We start from the raw sequence: 15,508 nt of genomic DNA, 5'->3' as shown, positions 1-15,508 counted from the left end.
CTTCAAAAATGAATCCCAGTGGTGGGTGGCACGTAAGGATGTGCGATATGATCAAAATATCATATCCTGATATAGGTCAATTCATATCAAGACATCAATGTCTATCGTGACACATATCTATCGTGAGGTAGTTTTGAAACAGTGGGTGAAGCTGATTATTATCTTTCAATTGACTTTTGTAAGAGAGGTACAGAAACTGAAGCGTGTGTTTGCTGTTGGTTAGCTAGCTATTTCACTAGTTGTCAGTTATATAACTGCTAACACGTATTTAGCTAGTTAAAGGTAAAACTGTACGTTAGTAGAAAGCGTGTATTAGCAGTTAGCAGCTAGCTAGACTTCGTTAGTTCCCTCAATTAGTCTTGTCTGGTCAGACTCTTGTCCGTAATTGTCCCCTCACTCTCCTCCACTGTAAAAAATGTTGATCATCTAAGCACTCATTCCCTCCCAACACACTGCCTGGCCAGGTTCTCACCAGGTTCTTGTCACCTGCTCATCAGTGCAGCCACGGAAACAGCCTTTCTTCAGCTCTTCACACGCGCATGTGCTCTTGCTCTGCCACTTTGTATCTCTGTCTACAGTGGGGAGAATAATTATTCGATCCCCTGCTGATTTTGTAAGTTTACCTCCTTACAAAGACATGGACAGTCTATAATTTTCATGGTAGGTTTATTTTAACAGAGAGAGACAGAATATCAACAAAGAAATACAAAATAAAAACTTTAAATAAAGGTTATAAATTTATTTCTTTTTGATTAAGGGAAATGAATATTTGATCCTCAAGCAAAACATGGCTTAGTAATTGATGGAGAAACTCTTGTTGGCAAGCACAAAGGTCAGACATTTCTTGTAGTTGGTCCCCAGGTTTGCGCACATCTCAGGAGGGATTGTGGCCCACTCCTATTCACAGACACTCTCCAAATCCTGAAGGTTATGAGGATGTCACCTGGCAACTCGAAGTTTGGGCTCCCTCCACAGATTTTCTATGGGATTAAGATCCGGAGACTGGCTAGGCCACTCCAGGACCTTAAATGTGCTTCTTCTTAAACCACTGCTTTGTTGCTTTGGCTGTATGTTTTGAGTCATTGTCATGCTGGAAGACCCATCTACGACCCATCTTCAGTGTTCTGGCTGAGACCAGGAGGTTCTCATTCAGGATTCCACGGTACATGGACCCATTCATCAACCTCTCAATGCAGTGAAGTCTTCCTGTACCCTTAGCAGAGAAATAGCCCCAAAGCAGAATGTTTCCACCTCCATGTTTGACAGTGGAGATGGTGTTCTTGGGGTCATATTCAGCATTTCTCTGCCTCCAAACATGGAGAGTCGAGTTGATGCCAAAGAGCTCAATTTTGGTCTCAGCTGACCACTTGACATTCTCCCAAGCCTTCTCTGAATCATTCACGTGTTCAATGGCAAACTTTAGACAGGCCTGTACATGAGCCTTCTTTTTTACGGCGAAGTGTGTTACTAATGTTTTTTTTGGACTGTGCTCCCAGCTCCCTTGAGATAATTAACAAGCTCCTCCCATGTAATTCTGAGTGGACACCTCACATTCTCAGAATAATCCTTACCCCATGAGGTGAGATCTTGCATGGAGCTCCAGGGCGAGGGCGAATGACTGTTACTTGTATTTCTTCCATTTTCGAATTTTTGTGCCAACAGTGGTCTCTTTCTCACCAAGCTTCTTGCTGATGTTCTTGTAGCCCATTCCAGCCTTGTGCAGGTCTACAATCTTGTCCGTGACGTCCTTTGACAGCTCTTTGGTCTTACCCATGGTGGTCGCGAGGTTTGAATGGAAGAGACAGGTGTCTTTTATACACACAACGAAGTGAGATTGAGTACTTTCTTAAAGGGACAGAACTAATTTGTGTGCCTCATGGGCACATGACCGGTCTGTGGGGGTCAGCTTTCTTGCTGGTTGGTAGGGGATCAAATACTTATTTCACTCAATCAAATACAAATTAATTTATAACCTTTATTTAAAGTTTTTATTTTGGATTTCTTTGTTAAAGAAATAAACAGAGAAATATCTCTGTTAAAATAAACCTACCATGAAAATTATGTACTGTTCATGTCTTTGTAAGGGGGTAAACTTACAAAATCAGCAGGGGATCAAATAATTATTTTCCCAATTGTAAATGTCCGATTGTTGTTGTAGTTTCTGTTTATTTCTGAACATCGTCGTAGCCTCGTTTTTTTGTGTTCGGTACACCATTGTTATCTTTGTCTCATTGTTTTGTTTTGTCTGTTCATTGCATCCCTTAGTTCTTTTCTCTGTTTATTAAACCTGTTAATGCGTTCATGGTTCATGAGTTTGTCATTCAGCATAACATCCATGTGTCGGCGTCATCCAAATGATGGAAAATATTGCTGTAAATATGTGTGTTTTGCGACACGGCGAATTAAATGATACAGTGTAATTTTTCTGTCATCACACAATGTATGTCACATCAAACAGCCCTAGTGGGAGAGCAGTTTGCAGATGTTGCATGAGGCTGTGAGATGGTGTGAGAGTTAGCTGAGAGTGAGGCACAGGAAAGGACATCCCTGCGCTTCAGGCTGTACTTGCCTTTCTCCAGATTTATGCCCTGAGCCTCGGGCGGAGGGACGGTGTAGGGCACTGACCCCTCTCAGTGCAGGAGCCAAAAGGTCAGAGTAAATTGGCTGTACTGAGCTCCTGAACCAGTAACAATGGCCGTGTGTGTGTGGGGGGGGGGGGAGATAGACAGAGAGAGACATTGAGATTCAGTCAACTGAAGGTTGATAGGTTCATTCTTGGCAATAAATATGGATTTATATCTGTTTTAGTAGAATGAATCTCGTTTAAATTACACTGGTACATTTTTAAAAATTTTCTATTTATTAATCCAAATCACACTATTCATTACTCTGTTTCAAATAATGTTGTGTTCACAACACCATCCCTGAAATGATAACTGAATTCATAATTGAATCGATAATACATCACAGGAGCCTTTTTTAACCTTAATTTTCTGTGAGTACTCTGTATCCATGGTGTTTGGAAAGAGAGGATCTGCTAACAGTCATAGATGACCTTCCTGAATATTTAAAACTGAGGAAATGCAATGTGCTGAGTCTGACTGTGAGCTCTGGTCTCCATTACATGCCTTTCTCCTCCAGTCTGCCGTGAGTTATGTAGCTGATAGAGTGATGTGTGAGTTATGTAGCTGACAGAGTAAAGTGTGAGTTATGTAGCTGACAGAGTGAAGTGTGTGTTATGTAGCTGACAGTGATGTGTGTGTTATGTAGCTGACAGAGTGGTGTGAGTTATGTAGCTGACAGAGTAAAGTGTGAGTTGTGTAGCTGACAGAGTAAAGTGATGTGTGAGTTATGTAACTGACAGAGTGATGTGTGTGTTATGTAGCTGACAGAGTAATGTGTGTGTTATGTAGCTGACAGAGTGATGTGTGAGTTATGTAGCTGACAGAGTGATGTGTGTGTTATGTAGCTGACAGAGTAATGTGTGTGTTATGTAGCTGACAGTGAAGTGTGAGTTATGTAGCGGACAGAGTGATGTGTGTGTTATGTAGCTGACAGAGTAATGTGTGTGTTATGTAGCTGACAAAGTGTGTGTTATGTAGCTGACAGATTGATGCGTGTGTTATGTAGCTGACAGTGAAGTGTGAGTTATTTAGCGGACAGAGTGATGTGTCTGTTATGTAGCTGAAAGAGTGAAGTGTGAGTTATGTAGCTGACAGAGTAATGTGTGTGTTATGTAGCTGACAGAGTGAAGTGTGAGTTATGTAGCTGACAGAGTGATGTGTGTGTTATGTAGCTGACATAGTGATGTGTGTGCTATGTAGCTGACAGAGTGATGTGTGAGTTATGTAGCTGACAGAGTGATGCAACAAGTAACCAGAAGCTAAATCAGGTGCTGAATGTGATGCTGGATTATGGTTCCCATGTGTAACCCGAACGAGGTGGACAATTAACAGCACGCAGGTTTACTGGGGCACCAGTTCAACTAGATGAAGCTGTCTGAACCATCATAGTTCAATTCTGAACCTAAAAATCCCCAGTGAAACTGAAATGAAGGTAGAGAGGTCACTGAAGAATTAATGAAGGCAGGAATCATGAACAAGCATGCCAGGATTGTTGAGCACACTTTACTACTACTGCACTACTACTGTACTACTGCTCCACTACTATTGTACTACTACTTTACTACTACTGCACTACTACGGTACTACTACTGCACTACTACTGTACTACTACTTTTACTGTACATACTACTGTACTACTACTGCACTACTTTTACTGTACATACTAATGCACTACTACTACACTACTACTGTACTACTACTGCACTACTACTGCACTACTTTTACTGTACATACTACTGCACTACTACTGCACTACTACTGTACTTCTACTGCATTACTACTGTACTACTACTGCACTACTTTTACTGTACATACTACTGCACTACTACTGTACTACTACTGCACTACTTTTACTGTACATACTACTGCACTACTACTACACTACTACTGTACTTCTACTGCACTACTACTGTACTACTACTGCACTACTACTGCACTACTTTTACTGTACATACTACTGCACTACTACTACACTACTACTGTACTACTACTGCACTACTACTGCACTACTTTTGCTGTACATACTACTGCACTATTACTGTACTTCTACTGCACTACTACTGTACTACTACTGCACTACTACTGTACTACTACTTTTACTGTACATACTACTGTACTACTACTGCACTACTACTGCACTACTACTTTTACTGTACATACTACTGCACTACTACTGTACTACTCCTGTACTACGTTTACTGTACATACTACTGCACTACTACTTTACTTCTACTATACTACCAATTTACTGCCTCACTAGGCAGCACTGTCTCACAACAATACAACAGTGCCCTATAAACATTACAACAATACAAAACAGTGCCAATAACAAACAGTAAAATCACATCACACTGATAATTTAAAAAGAAACCTGGATGAGAAACATATTTTTTGGATTTTTTCTTTTCTAGTTTGTCCTAGGTATCCGACATATCCTATGAAATTCTTCTCATAAAACATTTAGAGCAACAGTAAATGTAGCCTTTCAAACCTGGAGCTCAGAAATCACTCTCGAATAACTGTTCACCCGTCACTTTATTAGCCAGTTTTACAACCGGATGAAAACTGTATACTCTTAAAATTCCAAACCAGTGAGGTATAGAGAATGTTGACCTGTTGTCAACGAGAACCTATAAAACTAGTGTCCAATAAGAATACGTGGCTGATGGCTCTTTTCTCCAGCTGCCTCCATGTTGGCTTTAAAAGGTATTTTTTATCAGTGGTTGTCTTTGAGTATTTATAATAATCCACCGTATGAATCATCAGCCTTTAAGTCATTGTCAGGAAAGATGAGAATATTGGGTCTTTCCTTAAATCAATAATATATTATTTATTCTTAGATTTTAATGTAGATCATTTGTAAAATTATGTGAATCCCATGATTCAGATTACTTCTGTAAAGTTTTAAATGGCTTTTTTCCCCTTTTTTAAAAATTATTATTATTATTATTTTTTTTTTAAGTATATATTTTTTATGACATTTTAAGCTGTAGTTTTTCCATGTCCCATGGGTCAAGGTTTAAAATAAGCTTTAGAAGCGGTGATTAAAGATTAAAGATGGTTAGGGTTAGGGTTAGTGAAGCATGGATACGTATGGGAGCGCTCCCCCGTACACAGGGATGCACATCTGCAACCTCACAATGACTCAGCTTGATGTAGATCCTCTAGAAATGAGTCAATATATCATGAAATCTTTGTTCAGTTCAATTGTTTTTGATACAATACAGATAAAAATAAACTGAAAACATTTACACGATTGTGACATGTAGACAATAAAAATGCCCTAAGCTTTATAGTCTGGGTTTAGTTGTTTTTTGCATTTGAAATTCACCAACAGAAATTTTGGCTAAAAAAGCAATACATATTTAATAAATATTATTGTATGTCTAATATAATCTAATAGTTTATATAGTCTAATCTAACATTTGAAAATGTACTATGTTAACCACCTTGACATTGATGCATTGTGACTAAGCTATTTTTGTGATGTTGAAAGCCTGTTTTTCTGGGATTTCACCAGTTTTGCGATGGTAGGCCTCTGCATTGTGGCCTGTTACTGTACTACCTTACATGACTGTTACAAAGATGTAGAGGGGGCGTTTGAAGGTCAGCGTTCGTCCTCCAGGCGTTTGATCTCAAGTCCAAAACATTCTGGGTGTTTGTTTGTTTATTTATCTGCCCACCATTCCCTTACACTGTTCTTAAAACACTCGCAAGGCACCTCTGAAAGGATCTCATTTTACTTTCTACTTTTCTCTTCAAAAATGGATTCATTATTTTGAATGAGGGACGATTCTCACTGGGACTTTGAGAACTCGTATCATGCCTTGTCCTAGAAGTATCTCAAAAGGGAAATTTCAAACCCACGCACCCTGACCTAAGATGCCGTCTCTTCTGGAGAAGCTCACAAGTTGGCAGTGTCTTCCTCTGTCTTCCTCACAAGTGGCAGATTTTGCCATTCACTTTTCTTGCTCTACACTGAGGATATTTTCAATTTGAGCCTCCAGTAATGAAATATGATGGGAATTTGGGTATTTCAGGGTTAGCATCTTGTCTGAGAGACTTTGAAGGCCTGTCAGTAGTGCCTGTCAGCAGTGGTACGTTGAAGGTGAACCCCTGTGAAGTGAACGTTTTAATATGTATTTTATCTTGTCAGTGTCAACTCACACCCTCTTTATTTAAAACAATTCTTACAATAGCATTTAGATATAGAACCCAACAGCTCCAGTAAGTTTGATCTAAGTGGTCAGGTTGGAACCAGGCCTACAGTCAGGGCTGGTGATGGTAGAATAGTGGACGCAGCGGTTGATTGCAGATCAGCAGCGGTGATTGGCTATCACTGGGCAAAGGCTGATTTCTGCTCGACGTCACTGACCCCAGGACAGCAGAGGGACAGCAGTCAGTCCAGAACAAAAGCTCGACAAATCCATCCAGTTCTTCTGCCTCCTATCACGCTCCTGCCAGCACTGCTTGAAACAGCGTGGAACAGGTGGTAATTCTGTTTCCTGTTCCCTCTCTCACCTCTGCGCTGCTCACCTCCGTCCTAATCAACGCTTTTTTAATTAGCGCCCCGACTAGCGCGCGCAGAGTGGATGCCAGCAGCACTCACTGCAGAGGCCACGGGGCTCACAGACCGTTCCTTTGTAGGGTCAATCTCGTTTGTAACACACACTGTACATTTTTTCTTCAAAGCAACTTAGTCACAAGGTACATTGAGGATGTAGCTCACCTGAGTGCATGAATATTCATATTTTTGACCACCTCGTGCTGGCCAGTTACAGGAAGACTGCCTATAGCAGGTGTTGCATAACTAGGGTCGATCTCCGGAGGTGGACGCGGGCTCTAGGGCATCTTGGGATTGGGGGCTCAGGGGCTCGACGGTTCAGTGGCAGGAGTCATCAACTGGGATCAGACTCACCTCTAAACCAAGTTCTGTGGGCGCTGGTGGTCTCATCACCATATCTGGAGAACTGGTTTTAAATTGAAGCGTCTTAGCTGTGGCCATCGTCACCTTCACTGGATCTCAGTACGTCTTATTTCACTCTTTAGCTGTCAAGGGGATTCTCACCGTGACTGGTTATAGACCATAAAAACAGCGTGAATTATAATTGCTGATATCGCCCGAGTCTCCTGTTGGATAAGTATACCCAGACGTGATGGACCCTACTGTCACACTGCATTTGAGTCTGTGTGTGTGTGTGTTCTGTATCAGTAGGTTTGGGCCCTCTGACTCATTCTCAGCAGTGATGATGGCCTTTAGCTGGTACTAGCAGCATGGTGTTGGAACTGGCATAATACGCTCAGGACTGCAGGAGAAGACAAGCCAGTATGTGTTGTGCTCCCTGTCGCCAACGAGGCCCGCCTACGCACTAACGAGACGCCGGGGGTGCGTGATCTTTGACCTGCGGTGACCTACATTGAGGCAGAACAGAAAGCCTTGATTCTGGGTGACTCTGAATCCTGCAGGGCTCAAATGGAGAGTGTTGCTCACTGTGTGTGTGTGTGTGTGTGTGTGTGTGTGTGTGTGTGTGTGTGTGTGTGTGTGTGTGTGTGTGTGTGTGTGTTGTTTTTCTTTCATCTCCTCCCTGTATCCTGTGCCATCCCCACACCCCGGTATACTCACCTGTGTGTTGGTCTGTTCCCCTCTCCTTGTTTATGTGGTTCAGCTGTTCCTGGTGTATTGATATGTGTTTATACCCAATGTTTTCACTTCCCATTTGTCAGTTATTGTTCGCCTCTGGGTTGTTAAGTCATTTCAGTGAACTCTGTCTCTGTAGTTGCTCCGTTTATGTTGGTTTTTGTATTCTTTTGGTCTTCCTAATTGCTTTTCAAGACCCACCGGGCACCAGGCTCCCAGACAATCCGGGACTGAGACTCCAGACACTCCGGGATTGAGACTCAATGGCAATGGGGGAATCAATGGCAGTGATATTGCAGGGTCCTGTTCATCATGATAAGCTCTTTGTGTTCCGACTCGGCCCTGCGCCAGCTGGGGAGAGCGTGTTCGCTGAAGGAGCACGCAGGAGCACACAGGAGCAGGCAGGAGCACACAGGAGCAGGCAGGAGCACACAGGAGCAGGCAGGAGCCCTTATTGAGTTCTCAACTCCTGCAGCACTCAGTACTGGCTCCAGCCTTCACCTGTCACTCACACTGGGCAGACATGCTTGTGAGCAGGGGAGTGCGTGGTTTGATTTCAGCTCACCCTCTGTGCCCTGTCCTCCCTGAGAGAGCTTTATTACGGCCTGACGAGACTGAAGCGTTAGTATTTGAATCACCCCCTCTCCCCCATGTGCGCTAAAGGTTGTTTGCTTAATGTAGCAAAGGCACGGAGACCCTATGTTCTACACGTTACCCACGACCACTCTCCTTTGGCTGGATGGCTAGGATGGCTTGTGCTTAGGAATATTCATTTTATCTTGGACTTCACTCGGCTCACTTATGCGCGGCTAATTTATCGCATTTGTTGTTTTTGAGGATTTATGTATTTGCTTGTAGTAGATAACAATTATGTATCAGTACAATTGTACAATTGTAATACAAATATCTTTAACTGTAAACAGCGTATCGAGTTATGGTCGCACTCAGTAGGTGTTCACTTGACAAAAGTGTGTTGTAGTGCGCTTGGAGCTTGGGCGGCGTGACAGTATGGCTGTCTGGCAGAACTCAGCTTTAAAGTATCATACCGTCTTCATTCTTTTTTTTAATGAAAATCTCCTTGAGAAAGGGTTTTGTTGTTGTTGTTGTTGTTTATTGTTGTTTATTTGTTTGTATTCCATCAGTCTGTTTAACTGTATTTAGACCCTGCCTAGCCTAAAATGCTCCAACCGCATGGTAATGGAGATGGGTGGACATAGTGTATTAGGCGGTGATGGGGTTTACTGGCTGGAGTTTGTTTGTGTAGGTTGCAAGGTCTCTGATGTGGCCACTGAGTGGCTGTGCTTCTGGGCCTGGAGTAGCCATGCCGGACCTGCGCCACTAATTGGCCTCCACCTCCATGACATTTATATCTCCCTCCTATCAATTATCCATCTGTTGAGAGCAGGGGAACAGGCCGATTTTTTTTTGTGTGTGTGTGTATGTGTGGGCAACAAAGAGGCAATTGTGTGTGTGTGTGCAACAAAGAGGCATTTGTGTGGGTGTGTGTGTGTGTGTTTGTGTGTGTGTGTGTGTGTGTCTGTGTGTGTGTGTGTTTGTGTGTGTGTCTGTGTGTGTGTGTGTGTATGTAGGGGTGGTTTGTGTTGCACTGTTGGCAAGAGGCACTGAATTGTAAAATGATTCCATAATTTATTCTAACTCCAGAAATCTCTCCGTGAGTGAATGTGTTGCGTTGCTCTGCTCTGGTTTAGCCACAATAGATGTTAATGCCCAGTACATACACCGGAGCTGAACCAAGTATAAAACCAAGCCTCAGAAGGTTCTGACTCAAGCGTTTTTAATATCTAAAAGTGCCTGCAGTTTGTCAGTCAGGCTCATAGAGGCAATTAAAGTGCAAACGCGCAGTGCTTAATGGGGAATGCTGGTGTTTGGTGTCATATGCTGGTGTTTAATGGACAGTGCCGGTGTTTGGTGTCCCATGCTGGTGTTTCGTGGAGAATGCTGGCATTTGGTGGCACATGCTGGTGTTTAATGGAAAATGCTGGATCACTGTGACCCAACCTGAAAAGTGAAAAGCTCTTCTACAAGCAAATTTAAGGGCGTCATCAAGTGACGGTCTCGGTTCGGCATCGAATACTGCACCCTGCTAAAAGTAAGCACAACCCTCATCAGCGTTAACATGATGCTAAAACTGTTGCTTTGTGCTGCGCAGGAGTTTGCAGCCCTGACGAAGGAACTGAACGCCTGCCGCGAGCAGCTGCTGGAGAAGGAAGAGGAGATCTCAGAGCTGAAGGCTGAGAGGAACAACACCAGGGTGAGTGGACAAAACCGCACCCTGACCATATAAACATGTTCTAGATCCCGAGTATGGCCAAAGGTGACCGTCACTGTTAATGGCTTGTCAGATGCTGATTATTCTACCTAGCAAGGCCGTGGAGGGGTTGCAGAAACACGATTTACAAATATATTGAGAATGAGGTGGAGAATTCATCTGGGAACAGCAGCATTGGTCTGGAAGTGTGCTAAAAATGGTTTCCATATGATCGCAAATACCTGAACGCCCATCCAATACAGACCGTCTGTCAAAAGAGATCCAGAGTTTTAGAGTTCAAGTGTTTTACACCTCTGTCTCAGAGCAGAGAAAGGGGCGAGAGAGAGAGAGAGTGACAGAGAAAGACAGAGTGAAAGAGAGAGGACAATCATTCTCACCTCATTTTCACCTCCGGGTCACCACTGTTCCCATCCGGGCTTCGGCGAGTCCGATGGCGAACAGAACACATCGCTTGAACCTTCTCCCCACAACTCAATTAACCCCCGTTCCCCTGCACTGCACCGACGCCCAGGCGCCCAGGAGGGTATTAAAGGACATAGTCAAAGATGCCAGACAATATCTCAGTTGCGGAGGGGATAAGAGGCTGGAGACCAGAGAGAAAGCGAAATGAGACGAGAGGGATCGCGAGTAGAGGAGCAGGTGAACAAGAAAAAGTGGGGTCTTAACGAGTTAAAATATTTAATCACGAGGAGAGGAGAGGAGACAAAGTGGGAGTGATTAAAAATAACATCATAATAAACAACATACCATTCAGGTCATTTTCTTGGTTATGCTACAACAGCCCATTAACACTCGTAGTCCTGCACAAATCTCAGCAGTGAAATGGCCTCCCTGGAGCTAGAACATGCCTGTTATTACCACTGAGCACACGAAGGTGGAGAGGACTCTTACTGTAGTACACCAGCTCAAAGTGCTTATCTATAATGCAGGAACTTATTTATAATGCAGGAATGGTAATCATTGCTAAGCATACAACCTCAAAGAAGTGTCTTTGCCCCTGTATGAGATATTGATGTTTCACACACTGTTCATTCGAGCAGCCTATTAATCCATTTATTAATAACGCACTTAGTTTAGTAACAGAGTTATGAAGTATAGTATTCTATTAAATTGAATAGTTGTAATGTACTATAGCATTGGTTTTAAAGACAACCATCCCATTGTCTCCTCCTCCTCCTGAGTTCCCCAAGACACTCTAATAGAAAATTGCATCCAGTACTGTGGCCTGCTAGAGTGGCACATCACACAGAAGATCAGGCTGAGGGCCCATACCAACCTCAGGGTCCACCCCCCGCTCAGACCCTGAACCTGGCCTTCCCAGACTGAGAGCAGTTAGCGTCTTGCTGATCCGTTCGCTCGTGGGAGGACACGCAGTGTATATGTCACTTGTGTTAGGCTAAGTCATCTAACAGCAGAGCCTTGGTGACATTTACAAGGTCTATGATTTAGCCCATGCTAGCTATCATTACACTGCCAGAAGGAGCCTCGTTGAGATGAAGTCTCCCTTTCCTCCCCTAACATGGTGCCTGTAGCCGTTGAACCCGATATCCCTCCTGGGTGACAGAGAGGCTAAAGCTGATGGAACTTAACGCCCCTCCTTTACCGGTGGCGACGAAGTCCCCCTTAGCATCACTCTCCCTCGCAGAAACCAGAAGCAGAGTGGCTAAACTGGGCTGCCTGCAAGTCTCTCGGCCACTGAATGAAAACTCAGCCCTGACAGAAGGGCCGGAGACGTCACGGCTAGAGAGCGTAACGAGGCACTGAACCTTTTCACCTGTGTTTCGGCTTGTGTGGTTCAGCCCTGCTGTCCACTTTTTCTTTGTTCCGCTCTCCCAGCAATTCGGAAACACTGTTACATCTTCCATTTTTCCATCAGGATTGATAATAGAGGGTGATCAGGGAAATGCAGCATTTGATTTCAGAACAGTCCTGCCGGCAACAACATTTCAGAGAATTGTGGCTCTGGCTCTTTCCTTTGATTGTGCTACTGACAATTTATGTATTTCTCAGTGTAAAAGAAAGACCCTTTCCCCCCACTCTCTGGTTACCACTCCACCACTATGAGAAGGTTTGTGTGCCCCCTGGGAACCAAACCCACAAACTCGGTCACGCTAGCACCTTGTTCTGCTAGCACTGTCACTTCTTCTTTTGCGCAGGCTCCATGTTGACACAAGATTAAACTGATGTCTGGTCAGGACCTGAGATGTTCACACCTGAGGTGCTGCAACAGCATCCAATAAGGTGTCGCACTAGTTCAGCATCCGTAGTCGCCATGGCGATGCTTGGTCGAGGTTAAGAATCCTCTTTCTTTCCAAAGCTGACCAAACCATCCCCTTCCCATGTGTGAACCGGAGGCTTGCCGTAACAGGCTTGTTTTAGTCAGGGGGAGGGCGTTAAAGAGAGCAGTTTAGCCACCTGGGCCGAGGTACCCAGAGGTGGTGCACAGCTGCAAAATTGGCCGATCGTCACCCCACACAGCGCATCTCGCATTTCTAACACTACAAACCATATCTGGCGAACCATGTAAAAGATTTTAAAAATCAGATTTGGGTCATTTCCCTCATCGTCTTCTGTAGATGTTCTAAAAGTATTTAATCTGCTGCGCCTGGTTTCAGGAGCAGACGTCAGTGGGTCCATATGCAGTCTGAACACGAGTTCAGCACAAAGTGTAAAACAGTCAACTTAACAGAAGAGGCAAAAGCATCAACAGCATAAGAGGAATCAGACTACAGGCCAGGTGGCGTTTTGCTGCTGGAACACTGAACAACCAGATGCTACAGGGAGCCATATAACTAAAGTAACATTTCTCCCTTCATACACATGCGAGGTGAAGGATCAAGAATGTCTTTTTACAGACAGGAGTGAGGAGGGGAAGGTGATTCAGAATAATGGTGCGTCCATGAGCTAATAAACATAGCCATTTTCAGAAAACCCTCTACCCACGGTGGCGCGGTGAGCATTTAGCATTTAGCAAAGCGATTTTGTTGTCTGCAATTCCTCTTTTCTTCTTACAAGAAAGGCGCTGCAGATCAGACCATTTTAGTTTGACAGAGCTATTACTTAGTCTCCGAGGTATTTTGGCCTTTTTGCGGATGAGGTATTAACGACAATCTCTCTGTTCAGTTAAGAATGTGAGCATTTCGGTATACTCCTGCTGCAATGTATATCGCCTCACATAGTATTTGAGCACAAGTCTTGTCCTGTTCCGAGCACGTACAGACGTAGTAAGACGAATGCAGCTTTATTAAACAACACGCTGAGTCCACAGTCAGAAGCCAAAGTACGTAAGTCAAAGTCTTAATCCAGAAAAGCAGTCCATGATGGAAACCAAAACAAACAGGGAACAGGCAGAGAGTAACCCAGAACACAGGCGGAGATTAACAAACGGCAGAATAATAACACAGGTTGTCGAGACTTCACAAAGACTGAGAACACCCACATGGGGTTTATATACAGAGAGTAATGAGGACTAACACAATACAGGTGATTACAGCAACTGGTAGGTAATAGAACTAACTGGGGGGAGGGTGGAACCAGAAGCAAGAACAAGGAAACAACAGGAAATCAAAACCAGGAAGTAAACAAACATGGTGGCACTGCCGTGGCAACCACGACACCACGGATGGTTGAACGTGACAACTGCTTATTGGGAGTTCTTGTTAGTTTCAAGTTTATTATAGGAACAAACACCAGAAACAAATCGATATTTCTTCAGGACATTTATATTATATTTCAAATATAGTAGGACTGAATCACTTTAAATATGTCGGGGGACAGGCAGAGTTTGCCAGCTGTGAAATTGCTATTTTACGGATTTCATCTCATTAAGTTAAAACAACATCAGAAAATAGAACAGTAAAAAAGTAAAAAGAAATTAACAGCCCATTTTTCATCTTTGAAGGTGATTCAGTTTAAAGAAACCGGCCACTCATCCACTTTTCAGTTTCATTAGATTCTAAATTTATTTATCTGTTATTTTGTTAGTTTATTTCAGTTTAGTTTTAGTTCATTTTTAGATGTGTAAATAGTTTTTTTCTTAAAAAAGATACTTTTAGTTTTTCCTAGTTTTATTTTCAAATATTTGTTGTGCAAGGTGTGATAACAAGCAACCTGACAATTTATAATACATTCAACGTGTATAATATATATAAACTCTAAAATGAGTTTCCTGGCAACAAGGATCTTGGCTGTCTTACGACTGGGAAAGAGAGTATGCACGTGACGTCACTGTTGGTGAGAGTCACTGCAGTCAAGCCCACTGAGTGGCACCGTTAGCATTTAGTGTGAAAGCTGTGAAAAACCCAAAAAACTACTAAAATATGAACAAGCTATAAATTAACAGACCACTGAATGTTAAAGAAAAGGCATGCCTGCTGTCAGGACAAACCCAGTTTATACAGCTAGCCTGCTAACTTTGTAGATTTGTAAGCTATACTTGTAATGGAGAAGCATTAGCTAAAGGTCACACTGACCGCAATTTAGGTTTATTTTATATATTGCATTTGATGGTAACATCAGATGAGAGGCTGTACCTACACAAATATATTGCTAATGTTAATGAGTAGCACTGTTAACTCTGAACAAAGTAGGCCGAGCAAGTTTAGTTTTCCCAATGAAAGTAGTAATAATATCCAAACATCTGTACAAACCTGTCCACATACAACCAGAAACATCCTGCCTTGTCGTATGGCCAAGCGTCAAGGCATTTGCAGGCTTTGTGTGAGGTTGGAATGACGTAAGGTTGAATATAAATGTCATCAAACCCGATTCCTGGCCACATGTCGTGTCCATGAACCATGAGTTCATCATAATTCACATGTATCATTGTCAGATAATTGTGTTTTTTCATTTTAGTTTCGCTAATAAACGCAGCCATGTTGCAGAATGTTTTGCCACTCGGTCCACCTGAGGAGGAGCACACCAACAGAAAAGTGACGTTGATGCATGCCCTCAAAA

At 43.0% G+C, this 15,508-nt stretch overlaps 1 protein-coding gene across 3 annotated transcripts in view; it reads left to right on the top strand.

The window, feature by feature from the left end:
• Positions 1-15,508, top strand: part of ppfia2 (PTPRF interacting protein alpha 2) — a 155,994-nt gene that overhangs the window by 89,201 nt on the left and 51,285 nt on the right. For all 3 annotated transcript variants that reach the window (XM_035528095.1, XM_035528094.1, XM_035528096.1), the window contains exon 3: positions 10,433-10,534. In XM_035528095.1, coding sequence (XP_035383988.1) covers positions 10,433-10,534 — 102 coding nt within the window. The remainder of the gene's footprint in view (positions 1-10,432; positions 10,535-15,508) is intronic.

This window comes from Electrophorus electricus, chromosome 7 (assembly GCF_013358815.1).
Source record: "Electrophorus electricus isolate fEleEle1 chromosome 7, fEleEle1.pri, whole genome shotgun sequence".
Lineage (NCBI taxonomy): Eukaryota > Metazoa > Chordata > Actinopteri > Gymnotiformes > Gymnotidae > Electrophorus > Electrophorus electricus.
This window is presented reverse-complemented; position numbering and strand designations above follow the sequence as displayed.